At 47.2% G+C, this 22153-nt stretch overlaps 1 protein-coding gene across 1 annotated transcript in view; it reads left to right on the forward strand.

Moving 5' to 3' along the window:
- The window catches only part of LOC119184696 (uncharacterized), a 233019-nt gene that overhangs the window by 14566 nt on the left and 196300 nt on the right, over window positions 1-22153 (forward strand). The window contains exons 2-3 of the mRNA XM_075870148.1: window positions 12254-12272; window positions 14955-15035. Coding sequence (XP_075726263.1) covers window positions 12254-12272; window positions 14955-15035 — 100 coding nt within the window. The remainder of the gene's footprint in view (window positions 1-12253; window positions 12273-14954; window positions 15036-22153) is intronic.

Consider the following 22153-nt stretch of genomic DNA (forward strand, 5'->3'; position numbering starts at 1 on the left):
CCCTCAGCGGCACGTCCTTCCGATGTTGCATCCATTGAATGCAGAGTGACAGCCTTCTTGGGGTTAATCTTCCTGTCTTTCCTTTATCTCTCTCTGTCTCTGTGTCTTCGAAAACGGGGTATACACAAGTGTTGAGAAAAATAAAAGCAAACTTTAAACAGGAAATTTAAAAAAAGAAAGCAAAACAAGAAACTTTTTAAAAAGCGCGAAATGCAACGATGGTGCAGAAAGAAAAAGTGCAATGCATATTTAAACAAAACGACGCGGAGTGATTAGGGTATCAAAAATGAGGACAAAAAAGAGCAGTAAAAAGTCCATTATGATCAAAAGTGAGAAGAAATTAAAGAACTAAAAAAGGCAGATACCATGTACAGTGGGAATCGGTGATATGCAAAGCACGAATGAGAAATGTTGATAGGTCACTTTAAAATCAGCACAACGTAACGAAGTGGAGGTAAATGATGCCGTACGTGACTTCCGTGTCATGATTATCATGTTTGGATGTGTCGTTTACCTTCGTAATGTATTCACGTCAAGTGATACCAAATTTAGTATATGTGCAGCTTGCGAAACGGCCGTGAGCACGCTATGAGCATGGTATGTTGTGATGTTCTTACTTGACACGCGTTTCAGGATTATCACGTTTGCACCAGTCAGATATTTCGACATGCATTGACGTCACGTAACACCAAATTTGGTATATGTGGAGCTATCAAAATGGCCGTGAGCGCATTACGAAAGGCCCAACATACTCCATATATGTTGCATTGACGCGTGCGCACACTCGGTACAACGACACTAGGTTAGGAAAACGTGAGCACTCCACTGTTTGACGCCAGGCGCGACCAGCGTCCGTCAGCGCAGCCCGACGGCAACCGGCGCGAAATGCGACATGCTGCATTTCGCGCCGATATGTCACCCAGACAACCTTGCGTATCCCTCTTTTAGGGGCGAAGCTCCTTAAAGCGGCACCCGTTCGTCCCTCGTAGCTGTTGTCGTAGTGTGACCAGTGTTACATTTTGACCTGCAAGATGGTGCCGGTGGGAGATTTATCCTGTGCTTTGATGAACAATAAAGAGTTCGCGGCGTGCGCGTTAACTAAAAGCCGAATGTTCCTGTCTCTCATTCCCCATTAGCAGCCATTGGCGTGTACATTGAGCACTATCTGACAAGAAAGGGTTGCTACGTTATACTCGCTGGGCATAACCTGTTTGGTTTTAGAAAGGTTTAGCGAGCGTTGAGCCGCAGTGCCATGAATACAATGAACTAGTATATACCATGAACTCGAGGTGGTTAAAGGTGGGAAGTAGACCCGAAGCGCAAGCCGTAAGAAAGTGTGTGTGTGCCACCTCTCGTTTAGTCCTTGGAATGTCCGCTTCTGTAAGGGGATTATATGATGAAAAGATGCGAGATGTTGGTACTTGGAGTGTTGAATAGATGTACGAACAGACTCACAGACAGATGCATAAATGGACGCATGAACGGACGCAGGAGCGGATGCATGGACGAATGCAGGGACGGACGCACGAACAGATGCACGCACGTACGGGTGGATGGACGCAAGGACGGTCACACAGGCGGACGCATGGACGGACGGAAGCAAGAACGAATGGATGGACGAATGCTTCGCCCCACTCTCCATCATTCATTGCGTGGTTATGTTGCTATTTTTTCGTGATGGAGGAGCGCCTGACGCACTGAAACGCGCATGCAACAAAGCAACGCAGTGTGCGCCTGCGAGTATATATGGCAGGACCGGCTCCTGGCGTGGCCACACCGGCGTGACGCGAAGAAATGAACGCTGGCGAGCACGCGTCACGTCGGAATGTATTGGCGCCTTGACTCTGGCGAGGGAGGCGCTGCGGTCACCGAGGTGAATGGACGCTCTTCACGTCGGCTCCGTTCTCATAGAATGATTTCGCAGCGAATACAGCCAGGCACCGCTCGGATTTATATACCATCTGATTCTTCTCGTCACCGAGAATCCGAAGAGACCATATTCTAAGGTGGGTGATCATTTTTTGAGATTTTACGACCTAAAACCAGCCCCCACCAAGTAGCGTCTACTACTCCTACGACCGGCGCTCCGCGTCGACTGGGGCGGCCTCACGATAGCCAGGCCTCGGCATTCGCGCCATACAGGCCGTAATCATCAATAATGGAGGTATCGCAGCAGAATGAAGACGCCACCCGACGGGAAGACGAAGACGTCACCCTACAAGAAGATGACACAGGCAACGGGTGGACAGAAGTTCGATACAGAAAACGTGCGAAGAAAGGTAGCCAGGAACGCCGTGGTAGCTCTAGCCCTACCCGAACACCTAGAACGCGCGGTGCAAACCTGATATCCCGGATAACCAGAGCCAGCAAAATGCCAAGACTGCCGACAGGTGACTTCAAGATAGTTATAAGGCCAAGAGGAGGACTGCAGCTATCCAAGCTCAGCTCAACGGAGCTAGACAAAGCTGTGTATAAAGCGGCCGAGCTCCCTTATGAAGAAAGAGAGACGGACACAATTTGTCCGAATGATTTTCAGAACATCTTGGTCGTTAGCACCCCAAACCAAGACCATGCAGATAAGTACCAAGGCATCAAGCACATCAAAGCCAACGACAAGTTGTATGAGGTGGGAGCATACGAGACAGCCCCGGAACTCACTGCCAAAGGTGTAATCAAAGGAGTTCCTTTGAACGAAACCCCACGGGACATCACCGCAGCTATTATTACAGCCCGAAATCCTACGGCCATCGCAGCCAAACGTCTTGGCAACACCACGACAGTGATAGTCCTTTTTGACGGCAGCAGAGGCCCGACGCACGTTATGTACAGAGGAGTGCTCACACGCTGTTCACTATACAGGAAACAAGTTGACTTTTGCAAACAATGCAACAGACTTGGGCACAGGAGTGACGTATGCTGGAGGCCAAACGACAAGCTATGTGCGGGTTGTGGAACGCCTGATCCGAGCGAGGACCACCACTGTCAGCCACGATATCAGCTGTGCGGCAAGGATCATCCCACGGCTGACAAACTCTGCAAGGCCAAGTTCAAGACACCCTACATCGTAAAACAACGCCAGTGGTTCCGACAACTTCAAGAGACGCTCGAGGAGAACTACCCCCCTAACACCAAGCCAAGCGAACGCGGGAGGTCCAAATTCCGGACGAGGGCAACGCCTGGGTCCAGATCAAGGTCCTGGTCCTGCGCAACGCCCCGCGGCCACACCACCCAGTCTCCGGGACAAAGAAGGCGCACTACATCCCGTTCCAGATCCCGGTCTAAGCCAAAGGGTGGCAATGGCCATCAAAGGAACCCGGCATTCACGGTGAGCTGGTCAGACGTGGCTAAAGGGACGCGCCCTGAGCCTTCGGGGGAGACTGCGCATAATGCCAGTGATATAGCAGAGCTGAAAAAAGAAAACGCTGAGCTTAGAGAATTGATATCACAACTTAGTCGGGAAATTCAGTCTTAAAAACTGCACAAATAGAACCTTTAGTCAAATGCGTTCCGCGGCCCAAGAGCACCTCGAAGAAATGCCAGATAACCGAATGGACGAGGACAGTACCCCGCCACCTCTTAAAAGGAAAGCTCAGGTGTCTAATGACAAAACTACGGCGCAAAGCTCGAACATTAATCAAACATTGTCCGAAATACAGAAAGCAGTTAAGGAACAGGCAGAGGCAACCAACAACCTCTCGCTTGCAATATCTATGATCATGAATAGACTAGATAAACTCGAAGCTAACGTAGCCAATCTCAACCCTAGGACACCTCCGGTACTTCCAGCTACCAACCTTCCGATAAGCACTGAAGGAAATTCACACTTATCTCAGAACACTGCATCAGTCGCTATATCAACTAATTTCATGAGGCCTGCCTCCTTTCGCCCTCCTCCCTCTTCGATAGCCAACTCAAAATAGGGAAGCCGAGACAAAGAGACCTAATTATTTGGCAGAGGAATTGCAGGAGCTATGAGGGGAAGAGAGCAGTCTTGCAACAACACCTTAGAGACAGAACCAAACCGGATGTTCTAATTTTGCAGGAAACCCATGCTTTAGCTAAGCTACCGGGATATCAGGCGATTGGCCCCTCAACAGGGGATATTAGAACACTAACCACTCTAGTAAGGAAGGGACTCGTATCAATCTGCCACAACACCCACATCACAGAAATTGAACATATACTCGTACAACTTGCCCCTAAAAGAAAAAAAATCTCCGCGCATATTTATTCTGAATTTTTACAGCAATCCCACACGCATACGACAACGCTTCGTTCTTCTTTTTAAGAAGGCCGTAGATATAGCGGGACCCAATCCACTCGTCATAGGTGGAGACTTCAACGCTCCACACAGTGCTTGGGGATACGGATACACAAGAGCCAAAGGAAAAACGCTATGGCAGAATATTCAAGAAACAGGCTTAACTCTCATCACTGACCCCGACTCCCCTACGAGTATGGGAACTGGGCTTGCAAGAGACACCACTCAAGACTTAACGTTAGTTCGTAACGCGGGGACCGCTAAATGGAAAAACACATTCGATGATCTGGGGAGTGATCATCGAATATTAGAAATCAGGATAGAAACCATGGCTGCCGCAAAAATTCAGAGACAGATTAGATGGACTGACTGGGATAAGTTTCGGAAAGTCAGAAACACGAAAAAACAAGACCCTATCAGCAATATAGAAGATTGGATCAAAGATGTCAATAATGACGTCAGCGAGGCAACGCGGAGTATCACTTCAAGTCCACCCCTAGAGCAGATTGATAGCCGTCTCGCACACATGTGGGAGGCCAAACAATCACTGCAGAATAGATGGCGGGGACAGAGGCACAACAGGCCCTTGCGCAAGCACATAGCCAAGCTGAACAAACAGATCAAAGAACATTGTAAGCAGCTAAGCAAACAGCAATGGGACCAAGTTTGTAATAGTCTCGATGGCCAAATGAATGCTGGTCAGACATGGCGCATTCTCAAACACCTGCTAGACCCAGATAACACCAAATCCGCACACAAGCAAACCTTGCGTAAACTGGTGCATCAGTATAACGGCAGTGAGCAGGACTTTATCGCTGAGGCTAGCAACACGTACATTCCCGCCATGCCTGCCATAGAGCACGGACCATATTCCGGAGGCCCGAACGAGCTCTTAGATGAGGAGTTTAGTGTGGCTGAAATCAGGGCCGCACCACAGAAGCTAAACACCAAATCTGCACCGGGACCAGACGGGATCACTAACAGAACACTACGGAACCTTGACGACCAAGCCATAGAGAACATCACGCAATAAATATTAACGAGTGCTGGACCAAGGGCACTATACCAAAACAGTGGAAAAAAGCTAAAGTAATCCTCATCCCCAAGCCCGGGAAACCCCCCGATCTATCGAATTTACGCCCCATATCACTAACGTCTTGTGCTGGGAAGCTGATGGAACACTCTTTTTTAGACAGAATCAACACTTATCTTGAGGAGAACGAAATCTACCCAGATTCCATGTTGGGGTTCCGCACACGGCTCTCCACGCAAGACGCCATGCTGCAAATTAAGCAGCAGATTCTAGACAACAAAACAAGAGCTACCCTGGCAATCTTAGTGTTAGACCTTAAAAAAGCCTTCGACAAAGCATCGCATACGGCTATCTTACATCAGATCTGCCAATTAAGCTTAGGATCAAGAGCGTATAAGTATGTCAAGGACTTCCTAACAGACAGAACGGCATCTATCGTAATAGGATAACTGAGATCTGAGGAAAGGCCTATGGGCAGTGCTGGTACCCCGCAGGGTTCGGTCATATCACCAATGCTGTTTAATCTCATAATGATAGGACTCCCGGCGCGGCTGAACTCAATATACGGAATACATCATTCTATATATGCAGATGATATCACCATCTGGGCGTGTGAAGGAAGTGACGGAGAGATAGAGCAGAGACTACAAGAGGCCGTCACCACTAGTGAGGAGTATCTTGATGGTACTGGCCTCGAGTGCTCGCCAGATTAATCCGAACTCCTCCTCTATCGTCCCACACTTAAAGGCAGACCCCCCAAGGGATACAACCGGGACCGTGCTTACGAAGAGATCCAAGTTCACACCAAAAACGGCAGGTTTATTCCTATAGTGCAACAAATCAGAGTCCTTGGACTCATCATAGAGTCTAAGGGTACAAACGGTGAAGCTGTCAAGAGGTTAGTAACCAAAGTCACCAACGCAATACGGCTAATCAAGAGAGTCACCAACAAACATTAAGGCATGAAAGAGGCTAACGTCATCAGGCTTATTTATTCATTCGTCATAAGTAACATTCTATACGTAGCGCCATATCTAAACTGGTATACAGCCGAAAAACTCAAAATCAACGCACTCATACGAAAGGCGTACAAACAAGCTTTGGGCCTTCCAGATAGCACCAGCAACGAAAAACTGTTTCAACTGGGCTTACATAACACTTTAGAGGAGCTGATAGAAGCGCAACAGATTGCCCAGTTGGAGAGGCTAGCCAGCACGAACACAGGACGGAGTATCCTTGACAAGTTGGGGATAAATTACCATAGGCAACAAGGAAGTAAAGTGTCGGTTTTAAAGGTGATCAGGGAAAAGATCCAGGTCCCCAATCTGCCCAAAAACATGCACCCCGAATTCAATCAGGGTAGAAGAGAAAGCCGCGCTAGAACTCTGCTTAAGGCCTACGGCAGAGACAAGGAAGCGTTGTTCGTAGACGCAGCGGAGTACCCTTGTCACAAATCCTACGTTGCGGTAGTAATCAACACCGACCGCAAATGTGTAAACGCGTGCTCCATACGCTCGAATAATTCAGAAATCGCGGAAGAGGTGGCTATTGCACAGGCCATAATTTCCCCAAAGTGTATAGGTATGTCATCAGTGACTCGCAGTCAGCAATCCGTAACTATGTACGAGGAAGAATATCTCCCGAGGCAGCCAACATACTCCTCCGCAAGTCAAATATCATATCATCGGAGGAATCCGAAGAAAGGTATATTATATGGTTCCCAGCCCACACCCCGCGTGCGTCCCCCATTCGCAACCTCAACGAGGAGGCTCACCGCGTAGCGCGAGGTCTCACTTACCGCACTCGCAAAAGAGCTTCACATGAGGTACTGGGAGGAGATGAGTGGTGGGAGAGGGACAGAATGTTTAGGTTCTGCGACATTATGAAATTCTACCAAAAGTCGAGGCGCAGATTTCCACCACCTAGCACCACATTAGACAGATCTCAGGAGGGTGACTGGAGGCGACTTCAAACTAGAACATTTCCCAATCCGAAGCACCTAAATCGCATCTACCCCGAACTATACCCTGATGACTCGTGTAAACTATGTAGCATGAGACGCACCTCCCTAGAGCATATGTTAAGGGAATGCACACAGATAAAGGACGCAAATGCAGTCTCCCCAGAACAGCTTGGGGCGCGGTGGAGAGCCGCGCTGATCAGCTCAGATCGCACAGATCAAATAAGGGCCATCCAGCGGGCACGGGAGGCGGCTGAGAGACAGGGTCTCTCCACCGCCCCTGGTGCGGCTTAGGCCCACGCCTCAATCCGCTGTTTAAATAAAGTTTTCTCACTCACTTGACTCTGGCATGTAGTCATGTTCTCACATGACACGCATCTTATGATTATTATGTGTGCACCAGTCACATACTTTTGTCATCCATTGACGCCATGTAATACCAAACTTGGCATATGTGAAGCTAGTGAAGGGACACGAGCGCATTATCAGTGTGGCATGTATTTGTGTTGTTACATGACACGCATTTTGTGATTATCATGTTCGGATGTGTCATTTACCTATGTCGTCCGTTCGCGTCGCGTAATAACGAGTTTAGTACATGTGAAGCTAGCGAAACGACCGCGAGCGTATCATGAGCGTAGCATGTAGTCATGTTGTTATATGCATGACACGTACCTCATATTTATCATGTTTGCACCAGTATCATACCTTCGTCATATACTAACGTCCCGTAATACCAAGTTTGGTATAAGTGAAGCTAGTGAAATGGCCGCCAACGCATCAAGAGCGTGGCATGTAGTCATGTTGTTACATCACACGCATCGCATGATTATCATGTTTGCACCAGCCACATACCTTCGTCATCCATTCACGTACTGTAATACCAAATTTGGTATATGTGACACTGGTGAAACGGCCACAAGCGCATGATGAATGTGGCGTGTAGTCATGTTGCTACATGACACGCACATCATGATTTTTATGTTAGGGTCATTTGCTTGTGTTCGCCGTGCAGTCATGCCATACCATGCCACTTTTGCAACATGTCTTCTGTACGAAACAACCGCAAGAGCTGCTGGACCATGAAATTTAAATTATGACATTCATGACATACATGTCATGATTTTCGTGTTTTGACTAGTCAAATATGTTCCTCATACAGTCATGTTATGCCATATCAAGTTTGGTATTGATTCATGATTTTACGTGATTTTTCAAGGTATACTAGTGATGGATATTGGGCGATAGTTCAATGGTGATTCACGGTTACCTGATTTGTCGACTGGAACGACCTTGCTCTTTATCTACTGGTCTGGAAGGGTGACTGATCACAATGATTGCGAAAACAGTAATGTTAGGTACGTGGAAGTTATGCACTTAGTGTTTTTCAATAACTTCGAAGTGACTTCATCAACACCGGCTGATGAGGATAATTTGTATTTGTCAATCAGTGCAGATATTCCGACTGGTGAAAAATTTACATTCGGCATTGAAGGCAATAGAGGAACAGAATATGCAGGGAGAGGCATGGGTGGTTCGATCATGAAAACATGCAAAACCGGAGTGAAACGCAGTGGCACAATCTATGTCGGATATAACTTGACAGTCTTTAGAAATTTTGATACCAGTGGATAAATTGAGGTTGATGACCTGCCAGAATTTTCGGGGGTTGCTATTAAGCATGCGAGGTAGATCTGAATGAAAAAAATGAATATTTGAATATTTGTGTTGTTGAATAGCGACCAAGTTCAGCTTCGTAGTACTTATCCCAGGAGTTGGGGTTCGGCCGAAGTTTACCTGAGCGAAACAACCGTTTCTTTTCGTTTTCAAGTGTTCTTAACGTGTTGGTGAACAATGGTTGGTTACGATTGGGCCGGAGTATGGCTGTTGATATAAATTGCGTAGCAAGATTGGACAGCTTGTTTTGGAAAAGCGACCAGTTTTCTTTCATTGAGCGATTTTCAAAGCCCGATATAAATTACTCGTAGAACGCTTCTAATCCGCCATTTATAGCAACATATATTGTCCTTTATCGTATAAGCGGATTGTTTAGCGATCGATATAATGTTTGACAAGGGAAAAAGAAAAAAAAACTGCATGAATTATTTTGTGATCGCTTATATCGCGTAGATAGCTAATGAAGGACATGCTGTCTGGATGGGAGGTTAGTATCAAGTCAAGGATATTTGCGGTTTCCTGAGTCACACGTGTGGGCTCCCTTATCATCTGTGTGAAGTTAAAATTTAGGCAAACGTCCAGAGAATCTTTAACTCCTGTACTACTGCTACCCGAGCTAGAATAATTATTCCAGTCAACTTGAGGGTAGTTAAAGTCTCCAAAAAGCAAGATGCATGCGTTTGGGAAATTTTTCTTTAGAAAGGCCAGGATATTGTTGAGTTCTCCTGATAAGTCAGCATTACTGCGGGGGGGGGGGGGATGGTAGCAAACACCGATTATTAATAGCTGTGGGTTAGCTCCACAGATAAGCCATAAAATTTCATGGTTTGTAGTCACGTGGATAGCGGAAAACTTCAGCTCTTTTTTGACAGCGAATAAATCACCACAGCCTCGAGCACCCTGCCTATACCTGCGAAAAAAACATTGTAGTTCAGCAGTTCATTCATAACTTCTCTGTCAGCAATTTCATTGATAAGCCACGTTTCGATTAAAATAAGTAAGTCACTTTCACATGTAGTTACGAGGTCAACTACCTGTTCATATTTCGAAGCAAAACTTCTAAAATTGGTAAAGATAACTGAGATTGAAAAAGATTTTAGAGAGACAGGCCCAGTACGTCGGGACACCTGGAGGTGACTGCGCGTTAGCTATATTTCTTAACGGATTGAGATGTTTCGTCAAACATGTAGCGCTTTGAGCTAATCGATGGTGTTTTGTAGCGGAGAGAAAAAGGGACCGACTTGCTTCTTGCAAGATGATTAGGTGTCTGCGTGCGATCTGTACTTTTTGACGAAAACCTTCACCCACACTGTAAGGAGTATTTTTAAGCTGGCGACCATTCGACAATATGGCTTCCCTGATTTTAAAAAAGGAAAGTTTGGCCATAATAGGCCAGTTGCGATCCAGATAGTATCTACCTCGGCGATGTGCTCGCTCAATTTCTTTTGGCTCTAAGGCAAAGTTAGGTTGTTCAGAGCATAGTCGAATAACGTTGTTCTTCTGACTGTGCAAATGATTCAGATTTGCTTGTGTCATTAATTCCATAAAATATTAAATTAGTACGCGGATATCGGTTCTCCGCTTCATCAAGATGGCTTTCAATAGTACAAACTTGACGAGCTGTTTCAGCTGTGTCGGTTTGCACTGTTACGAGCTTCTGCCTCAAGGGCTGATTTGCTGGCAATCGGCTTCCACATTCGATAGGCGTTTATTGAGTTCAGACAAGGTGTTATTGGTTGCTAGTATCTGACTTTTAAGCTCTTGTACTTCCGAGATAATTTTAGATTGTCCAGTAGATATCTTCTTCAGTTCAGCTAGGACCGCTCCTAAATCAGGACCACGATTTTGTTCAATGTCGCCCGAGAGCTGCAGCAAGAGGAAATGCACAACAGCAATACATTCACAAACCATCGAGAATTAACACCGGGGGCTCGGCAGCTGTACAATTGTTCGTTCGTTTAGCGAATAAACAGTGAGGTAGACTAACCTGCATGGCGAATAGAAATGGGTTAGTGGACACTCTAGAGGCACAGCCACCGAGCCCACGAAGCGAGCAGCCCAGATCCGGTGGTTTTATAGCTGCCGTTACGCCGTCTGTCGATTCCGATGGTGCCTGCCAAGCTGGGCCCAGGACCAGGGGCGGTGGGGTCGATATTTTACGCCCAGTTGAAGTGTAAATAACGGTTGCATCAAGATGCGTTGTGATAGCCACAGGATCACTTGCGTGATGCCATGAAGTGGACGTACTTGTCATGCGTGATGAAGTGACGCCGTCCGGGCCCCGAAGAATCATCAAAAAGATAACCTTGGTAACCACCTGCAAGGCGAATAAGAATGGGTTAGTGGACACTCTAGAGGCACAGCCACCGCGCCCAGTAGTAATGCTTATACACTCAGCAAACATTGATCAAGCTTAAGTGCGTGCCAACTGCAGAAGGCTGCCTAATTGGTGGTGGGAAATACGCGCTAACTGTTACGTGAGCTACGTATCTCTCCGGGCTTACCGCTCATTTTTAACTGCCAGATGCAGCTGGAAGATGGAAAGCCTCCCTTATTAAAGCGGTCCTCTAGCCAGGCTGCTGGGTTGCATGCGCAACACTCGTGAATACGAACTTTCAAGAAAAGCAAAGCTTGATCGCAAGGTCTGTGCTGTGAAGTTTCCAGCATGGTATGAGAAAGTGCGGTGTTGAAGGCGGCTAGCTGTACCGAACGTCCGACTACTTCGGTGGTCCACACGACAACACAAGCGGGGCCGTGTAGCCCTTGTCGTGCGCAACTCGCTAAGCAAATATTTATGTGCCAGGTTTTTCACTCCTCGATACTCCATCTCGCCTAACAACCCTGACGACGTTAATTTCACACAGTCTTCTTGAAAAAAAAATGAACAATTGGAAGAAAGAATGAACGAAAAACGAAAGAAAGAAAGAGAAAAGAAGAATGAAAGAAAGAAATGAAGAAAGAAAAGAAAAAGAGAAAAAAAGACAGAATGCTGCAGCGAAGGCAACAATGGTATCCTTCTGCTGATAACCCGACTGCATGCATCGTGCTTGTTCGGACGAGCGCTTGGAAAGCAAACAGCGTGAATTATATGACGAGACCATCTCGGAGCATCATCTACGAGCGATTAGTGTAATCGCGCCGACGTAAATCCTTCGCAACACGGCTACTTGCCTTCTGCCTCGTCCGTCACTCGCCAAAAGAAGCACAGGTGCTGCAGTATGTTGCAACTGGCCCACAACAATTGCTGCCTCCTCAAGTTCAACGTAATTTGAGACACCCTTGCGAAAAAGCTAGCTTGATTGTTCCTTCGTTTGTATCTTAGGTTGGTTGTTTGGATCTTGGTGAGTTCGTTTGCGTCATTTATATTTCTCTTGTGTACGTAGTCACGCCGGGGCAACAATGTGGCCGGTTATGTAAGCATCCCACCGCGTCTTGTTCTACCGGATTGAAACGGCTGTGACTGAGGAAGTGGTTCGCTCATTCGGATGGGTATTCAATATAGCAGCGAGGTCAATAGCTGGGCTAGATGGTATGGTTTCATATTGTTTCATGCAGCGCCAACTACTAGTTGGACAAGAAGTAACCCACCATGGAGGTCTAAAGACAAAGACGCTAGGCTGCTGTCCTGCAGGTCGAGATGTCGAACGCCGGCCGTGGCGACCGCATTTTCGAAGGGGGCGAAAATGTTTGAGGCCCGTGTGCTTTTGTATTGAGGGGCACTCAAGGTGGTCTAAATTTCCGAAGCCCCTTCACGACGGCGTCTCTTATATTGAAAAGGTGGTTTTGAGAGGTTACACCCCAACAATTATTATTAATAACATTACCATCTTAATATTATTATAATCATTATTATTATTATACGCATTTGTTCTCTCGGTTGTGTTTGTAAATCTCTCGAGAATTTAGTTCTTCCACAGCCTTCTACGCCGCATTATGTCTTCTTCTACCGAAGTACGAATCTGTTGTCTGGAAGGGCATCCCTAAATCTGGCAGTCACACCATTGAGCAAGTCCAGATTAAATGAATAAGCACTTAAAATCATCGTTTTTATAGAAATAACTCTGGATCTCGTTCAAAAACTACTAGACTTAAATTGTGGCCTTTACATTACGTCCGACGAAGTCACGCTGACGTCTTATTTCGTTACAAACTAGTTCACGGTTTTATATCCTGCCCTTTGCCTCTCAGCTGTGTAATATTTTGAATTCGGCGCCAGGTAACCAGAAAGAATCGACCATTTTATGCACTTTCTTTGAACTCTCTGCTGCTCACAGAATACAAATTCTCTATAATGTTAACTTTCATGATGTTGATGTTTTTAACAGTCCACTGCTATTTTTGTTATCTAAACTGGGCACTGTTATAACATATATAGTTTTTTACGCTGTACAGATTCCTCCATTTTCATTATTTTAGGGAAGTTTCTACATAGGTGTATATATTCATTGTCTTTTATTTCTCACTTCCTTTTTATGATTCTCGTTTGTCCTTTCATTCTTGCCATTTCGCACTCATTTCTATTTTGTGTGTGTTTTCTCTGTTTCTTTATTAGATTTTTGTGAAGAGTACATTTTTGCGACCTCATGGTTGTTTTAGGGCACGTTATATAAATGATTGAATGATTGAGTGATTGATTATTACAAGACCAGAAGTGGACACTTATGGCGAATTCCATTCAGGAAGTAGGAGCAGAGGCGTCGTACAGTGAGGAGTTGGGGAGCAGAGCACTGACAGCAGGGTCACTCGATCGGCCACTGGAACACAGTATGCTCCCGGAGAGCAGGTGAAAGGGTGAAGACGAGTGAGGAGACCATGTTATTTAAAAATTTCAAGTCCCAGCATTTTCTGTGGGACAGCAGTATAATACGCGTGAAAGCGGTCAGTCACATGTTCTTCATCATTTTTAGACATAGTATGTTTGTGCAACGACGCACTCGGCAGACTTCTGTCATCATCGCCACCCGTGCGAAACTGTGGTGAGTGGTGACACATGGTTGCGACCATTGGCGCCACAGTTGCCAGCTGAAGAAAAATTCTGATACTGAAGATCGAAGGTCATCTGACTGTCCTTGACTGCGCCTACTCCGCTTTTCAGGCGACATCACTGCTAACGGAGCAGTGATGCTCTCGGAGCTGTAAAAGCGCTCTCGCTCTACCAATGGATCACAGTGCTCTTTCTCCTGTTCAACCTCTGAAACACGCCGGTTTTGAAGAGAGCACTTTCGGCGTGCTTTTGAGTTCTCCTGCTCTCCCAATGGAATTCACCATTACAAGGCTTTAGTGGCGGCTCAGATAACACGCACAACCTTCGTAAAATTGTTTGCAACGGTTTTTAAAAACCAATCCATTTGTGTGGCGCAAAAGTGTCATTCGTAGTTTACTGCCAAAATCTTGGTTTGTTTATATAGGCACTGCTGCTTTTTATCTCTGTTGTCACGTGGGGGAGGATGGCATTAATATGGAGTCACACTGGATACCTATGAGTATCGCACTGTTAAAGCAGACTTCATAGGTCATATAAAAATTTCCTTTTGTAATAGTTCTTATATCATGCATTCTGCTTGAGAAGTCTGTCGTCACGGACTCGGAGTGATAAAGATTGAATATGACGCGCTTTGAGCGACTCTGACTTTGTCCCTTTTTTTTTTGTTTTCTGTTAGGCCCACTCGTTGGTCAGATTTTGAAATAATTATCATGTAATTGAGCCATCATGGCACAATACTTTTAATTTTAGTACAATGTTGCCATCCTCCCGTCATTCTCTATGCTAAACCACCTGTCTTTCTTCTATCTGAAATGATGTCCCCATGCAGTTTATCTCTAATCAGTAAATGAAACAATAAAAAAAACGTGACCGCGTATCTGCTAGATATTTACTGACGTTTCGGCCGGTCGACCAGCCTTTGTCAAAAAAGGTTCATTACTCTGACAAAGTCTGGCCCGCCAGTTGAAACGGCATTGGCTCGCGCATTCATTGTTGAAATAGTTACCCATTTATTTTTTACCCTTGTATTTATTCGCAGCCAAATCCTCATCCGCACCGACAGAGTCTTCGCCACTGTTTCAACTCATACAGAACGCATCGTCAAACTTCAAGGAAAAATGTGAGTATAGCACAATAAAAGCCCCGCATTATTTGTATGTCCTCGCCAACCTTTAGGTTTTAAAAGAGCGCTACAAACAGAAAGTTATAAAGAAGCAATCCTTATCTATACCAAGAGCCGAAAGATTGGGCATATAGTTTGTGTCAGCCAGCATCGCAAAGATAGCTAATGGAAACAGTAACACACGTGACATTTTGAAGTGAATAATGTCTCATAACATAATGCGTCATAACACCATCATGTTATGGGAATAGCATGACATCATGGCGGAATGAAGTTGATGATGTTTTACGACACCAGAAATCGCCAAAAAGTATGAAGTTATTTTCTGACGCCGTGTCATAAAGTCATCGGACGCTGTCCGTGCATGACATCATCGTTTCGTAAAAGATGGTTTGATCTCACAGGTAGTGCAACACCAGGTGAGGTGCTCTTAATATGGCAAAGCTTCAAAATGGCCGTGGGGAAAGGAAAATTCTGAGTCCGAGTAAAGTTTTGTAAGCTGCCTAAACGGATGCCATTTGCTTTTTCTCGGAATAGTTTACTAGCCTTTTACAAGTACATGTACCGCTCTTGTATCGAGAGCGCGATGGATTCCCAACGTGGATAATAGTACAGTGTGCTAGAAGGCAGCAGTGCAGTAAACGAGGCGGCCACGCCGCATCTCGGCTGATTCTCCGGCGGGTGACAGTAGCGGCGGCGCTGTTGTCCCATGGTACTGAAGATCTCAGGAGCGTCTGCATTGGGCGGGCGCGCGCCGTAGCCTGCAAAAGCATGGAATATCCCGTTTTTAGTGCGTTTGACGCGTTTCTGAGCCTGTATCAGTGGACGCACCTGCGACGCGCCATGGTGCACGAGTGAATGTGGAGGCCTAGCTTCTCATTCAAGCAGCCCTTTGAGCAGCGTTACATAAGCAGCTACTGGCGAAGAAAGGAGAAGAATCAAAACCGCGATTGAATCTTACGCTCGTTTTGTCGGCAGTCTCTACTACATCCAGAGCACAGTCCTCCTTATATGAGCCTACATACGCTCGATTGTTTCACAAGAAACCCGAGTAGAAGTAATGTTGTTAGAATATTTATATCGGTTACAACTCAGTTTTATCATGCCAGTTTTGCGGAAGATAATAATTATTGCTTTCTGAAAGGCTTATTGCATATTGAACGTATTAAAAACAGCACACAAACATAATAAAAGTGCCAATTGTATATATAGACCATCTGTTATGTTGCGTAAATACATTGTAACCAGTTCTCATTTTGTATCGACAGCTTAAGTTGTGCTGCTTTCAAAATATTTTATTGCCGTATATATATATATATATATATATATATATATATATATATATATATATATATATTGTGGGCATTTAGTATACGCATCCTCTTCACCGGTACATTATCATCATTATCATGTGTGGCTCATGCATCCCCATCGTTGTCGTGTAGCATCATCATCTTGGTCCGATCATCTCAGCTGTCGGCTGCCGGTTCTTCGGGCCTAATAAAGGTCTTCCAAACCAAGACTCCATACGTGGTGGAGCGTGCTGTTGGATCCCCCGCCATCCTCTCGACCACTCTACCCCCTGGAGCTACGTTCAGGTCGCCGCTTGGGCCAGGTGTCCGGAAATATGTCGCACCAAGAAGAGGTCGGTGCTGCAGCCGTTCCGACTCCGCCACCGCGTGCCGCGCCTTTTCACGTCATTAACAGCCTCCAGCGTGAGCCCCATCCCTTCGCTGGTATGCGCGGGGAAGATGTGGAGGAATGGCTGGACGATTTCGAACGGGTCGGCGCTGCTAACCGGTGGGATAACACCTACAAACTCGCTTACGTGTCATTCTACCTCACGGGTGTCGCGAAGACGTGGTTCCTCAACCACTTCATGGACATCCCCGACTGGTCAGCCTTCAAAGATCAGCTTCGCCATGCCTTTGGCACACCGGCTGTCCGTTCAGCTCTCGCAAGGAAAGCTCTTGCGACTCGGAAACAGCACATCGGGGAGTCGTATACATCCTACATCGAGGATGTCCTTTCACTTTGCCGCCGGGTTGACACCCCAATGACAGAGTCAGACAAGGTACGCCAGCTTCTTAAGGGCATTGGACCCGTCGCATTCAATGCCCTTGCAATCCAGAATCCGGCTACCGTTGCTGACGTTGCGACAACCTGTCAGCGCCTCGAAGAACTTGAGTCGATGCGCCTACAACCGGACAGTGACGCGGCCCGTATTACGACTGATCCAAACCTACGAGAAACGATAAGGGTGATAATACGCGAAGAATTAGAATCAATGTTATTCACACTACCATCAGTATCTACCATTCAGCCTTCTTCAACGTCACTGCGGGATGTCATCAGGGAAGAGCTCACGTCCATGACCCACATGGCCAACCTGCAGCCCATTGTCTCTCGTACTCTACCATCGTTCCCGCACACCGCCGCCGCACCACCAGGCACCGTCAGCTCGACGTCCCCGCCACGAACGTACGCGTCGGTTGCTGCCGCACCTCCCACAAGCTTTCCCACGAGCTTTTCATCACCACCGCGTGAGCCGTCACCTGTCCCTCTGACTTCTCTCTCTCCTGGTGCAGTTAGCGCAAGCTACTACCCTCCTCATCGATCGACTCGGCCTACGTGCTATTATTGCGGCTATCGTGGTCACATTGCACGCTTTTGCCGCAAGCGCCAGCAAGACGAGCGCCGAGGGTATGACATACGCGAACGGGACTATACCGCAGGAGCCTTGTACCAGGGTCGCCGTTATTCGTCACCGCCGCGTCGGTCTCCATCTCCGCCAGCATCCGGTGAACTGCGCAGTAGTCATCGATCTACCCGACGCCGTTCACCATCGCCCTCCAGTCGCTCCTCTTCTCCTTTTCAGCCTGCTTCCCTCGCTTCGAATCGGCGTCTGGAAAACTAAGCGATGCAGTTTTTGGAGGACAAACTGCATTCCAACACAGTACTCCGATTCCTCCAGCGCGCCCTTACAATATGATTGCAGTCTCAGTTGAGGGAGTGGACGTTGATGCTTTGGTGGACACTGGGGCTGGGTTTTCTGTTATTCGTGCTGATTTGTGTGCCCGTCTTCGAAAAGTCACGACGCCTTATGATGGACCGACACTGGTTACAGCCCAGGGAACAATGATTCGCCCTTCCGCTCTCTGTACTGCCCGTGTACTAATCGACGAAATTCTTCATCATATAGAATTTGCTGTGCTATCCCCGTGCTCCCATGAACTCATTTTAGGCTGGGACTTTCTTTCCTCTGCTTCTGCGGCTATTTGCTGTGCACAACGTGTAGTCCATCTTACTGACACGGACCACTTGCTCAACGACGAAACCTACAGGCCACTTTGACTCATCGCTGCAGTAGACATCGAGTTACCACCAAACGAACATCAATTAGTGACAGTTTTGTCCAACGACGTCGACTCTGGTGACATTTTGGTCACTCCGTCACCGTATTGCCTTAATAAAGGCATAGCTCTGGCATCAGGTGTGGCTCGCTTCAACGATGGATCAGCTGTCCTCGCTGCTACGAACACCACACCAGATAAAATTTTACTGCCGCGGGGCACTACTGTCGCCTGCGTTGCCGATCTGGAGCCTGTGTGCGTCGTGCCTCTTACCCCTGCCTCCTCTAAAGGCCATCCTGGAGATCATGCTGCTTCCTCGGCCTTTACAGCAGCCATCAACAAGGACTTGACAGACTTGCAGAAGCAGCAGCTGCTTGATTTGTTGCAAAAGCATGCAAACTCTTTTGACGTTCATTCATCCAGCCTGGGTCAGACAACTGCTACAGCACATCGTATTCAGACCGACGGAACATCCATTGTGCATCGTCGTCCGTACCGCGTCTCCCTAGCCGAACGAAAAATCATTGAGGAAAACGTAGACGATATGCTGCAACGGGAGATAATCCGACCCTCAACCAGTCCTTGGTCGTCTCCAGTGGTTTTGGTGCGTAAAAAAGACGGTTCCGTACGATTTTGCGTCGATTACCGAGCACTCAATAAGATCACTAGAAAGGACGTATACCCCATGCCACGCATCGACGACGCCCTAGATTCCTTACAGGGTGCTGAATACTTTTCGAGCCTCGACTTGCGTTCAGGCTATTGGCAAATCCCCATGCACGAAGATGATAAAGAAAAAACTGCGTTTGCAACGCCGGACGGCCTATACGAATTCAATGTTATGCCGTTCGGTCTATGCAATGCGCCCGCAACTTTTGAGCGCATGATTGACACCGTGCTGCGTGGCCTGAAATGGAAGACTTGCCTATGTTACCTCGATGACATTGTTGTCTTTTCATCGACGTTTTCTCAACATCTGCAACGCTTGGACGAGGTCCTGACTTGTCTTGCGGGCGCTGGTCTTCAAATTAACACCAAAAAGTGCCATTTCGCCAGCAGATCTATCAAGGTACTCGGTCATATTGTGAGCAAGGACGGAATTCGCCCAGACCCTGATAAAACTGCTGCAGTGCTTCGCTTCCCTCGCCCTGACAAACCAAAAGATTTGCGAAGTTTCCTTGGTCTCGCCTCTTACTTTCGGCGATTCATACAAAACTTTGCCTCCATAGCCGCACCACTTCATAAGCTACTTGCTTCCGGTATGCCCTTTCAGTGGTCTCAGGAATGTGAATCAGCTTTCGACAGGTTGAAGAGTGCCCTCACGACCGACCCTGTACTTGCTCACTTTCACGATGATGCACCGACCTTCCTGCACACAGACGCTAGCGGCCGCGGTTTAGGAGCCGTGCTCCTGCAACGCGACAACTCTTCGCGAGAGCGAGTCGTTGCATACGCCAGCCGCGTCCTCTCCGCAGCCGAGAGGAACTACACGATCACCGAGCAGGAGTGCCTCGCCATCGTTTGGTCAGTACAGAAATTTCGTCCATACCTGCATGGCCGCCATTTCACCATTGTGACCGACCACCATGCTTTATGTTGGCTTTCGACACTCAAGAACTTGTCGGGACGCCTCGGACGCTGGATTCTACGCCTCCAAGAATATGATTTTGAGATCGTGTACAAGTGTGGCAGGAAGCATAGTGACGCCGATGCTCTTTCTCGCTGCCCACTACCAGCGACTCCACTCGGGGTTTCAGCCGTCAATTTGCACAACACGCCCTCGGAGTCCACGTCTACGGCGGTTTCCTCTCTCGCCTCTATGGACCAGCTGCCTTCGGACGACCCGCACGATTTTCCTTCTCGACAGTTGGCTGACCCATACTGTCGACGTATTATAGACTACCTCACTGGCAGTTCCCGTCCACCTAATGCAAGGCTCCGTCGCCAGCTCTCGCAATTTAAGCTGGACAACTCGGTGCTGTACCGCAAAATTTACCATCCTGAAGGTCAGCGCTGGGTTCCCGTTCTACCCCGATCGCTTCGGTCCGAAGTCCTCAGGGCACTTCATGACCATCCGACTGCTGGTCACCTTGGTTACCATAAAACCTATGATCGCCTTCGAAGTCGGTTTTATTGGCCAGGCATTACCACTAGCGTAGCTCGGTACGTCGGGTCCTGCACTACCTGCCAATGTAGAAAACTACCAACATCTGCTCCCGCCGGTAAACTACAGCCTCTTCCGTGCCCAGCCACACCATTCGAAGTTGTAGGCGTCGATCTTTATGGCCCCCTCCCAGTCAGTGCTGCTGGAAACCGGTGGATAGTAACAGCCATTGACCATTTGACGCGCTACGCCGAGACGGCATCCGTTACTACAGGTTCAGCTTCTGAGATTGCCGATTTCATCCTCCGAGCCATTATACTGCGTCATGGTGCTCCACGTGTGTTGCTCAGTGACCGTGGAAGGGCCTTCCTTTCACAACTAGTGAACGAACTTCTTCAGGCCTCCGGCACAACTCACAAGACTGCCTCTAGTTATCATCCCCAGACTAACGGCCTCACTGAGCGATTCCACCGCACTCTTGCTGACATGACCGCCGCCTACATTCAACCAGACCACAAAAACTGGGACGTTGTTCTCCCATTTGTCACTTTCGCCTACAATACGGCCATTCAGCGAACAACCGGCTACTCGCCATTTTACCTAGTTTATGGACGCTCCCCTACTACTTTCCTGGACGTCTCCTTCTTTACCTGCGAAGTGAATTCATCTCCATCCTCTTCAGAGGAATACGTTTCACGACTCGCACAGTGCCGCCAACGAGCTCGTATAAACACTGAAGCCCGCCAGGAAGACAGAAAGCTAGTTTATGATGAATCGCATCGTGATGTATTCTTCCAACCTGGAGACGAAGTGCTCCTTTTGACGCCTGTTCGCACACCTGGTTTGTGCGACAAATTTCAGCCTCGGTTTATTGGACCGTACACAGTTCTTGAAGAGACTTCACCAGTGAATTATCGCGTGACGCCACTTGTAGCCCCAGCAGATCGCCGTTATCGAACTACAGAGGTCGTCCATGTCTCCCGTATGAAGCCCTTCATGCGACGTTCTTTGTCCCCTTGACTTGCCGCGGCCAGGCTGGCCGCTTTCACGTGGGGGGAATTCATGTGGGCATTTAGTATACGCATCCTCTTCACCGGTACATTATCATCATTATCATGTGTGGCTCATGCATCCCCATCGTTGTCGTGTAGCATCATCATCTTGGTCCGATCATCTCAGCTGTCGGTTGCCGGTTCTTCGGGCCTAATAAAGGTCTTCCAAACCAAGACTCCATAATATATATATATATATATATATATATATATATATATATATATATATATATATATATAAAATATTGACAGCTCGACATTGATGACCCTTTTAAAATTCGTCTTGGAATCTAAAATCTAAAATCTTTGAAATTTGACGGCACTCATTACCTTCAAGTTAATGGCACCTCGATGGGCACACCCATAGGCCCTAATTATGCCAATACTTTCATGGGCATACTCGAAAATGAATTTCTGACAAGCCGTTTACTTAAACCATTGTACTACAAAAGGTATATTGACGATACATTCATGATTTGACAGCACGGTGAACGTCATCTCTTATCGTTCATTCACGATTTCAACAACGCTCATCCATCCATTTCATTCTCTCATACCTACTCAGAACAAGCTATCAACTTTCTTGACGTAACAGTGACAATGTGT

Source organism: Rhipicephalus microplus, chromosome 7 (genome assembly GCF_043290135.1).
Source record: "Rhipicephalus microplus isolate Deutch F79 chromosome 7, USDA_Rmic, whole genome shotgun sequence".
NCBI lineage: Eukaryota > Metazoa > Arthropoda > Arachnida > Ixodida > Ixodidae > Rhipicephalus > Rhipicephalus microplus.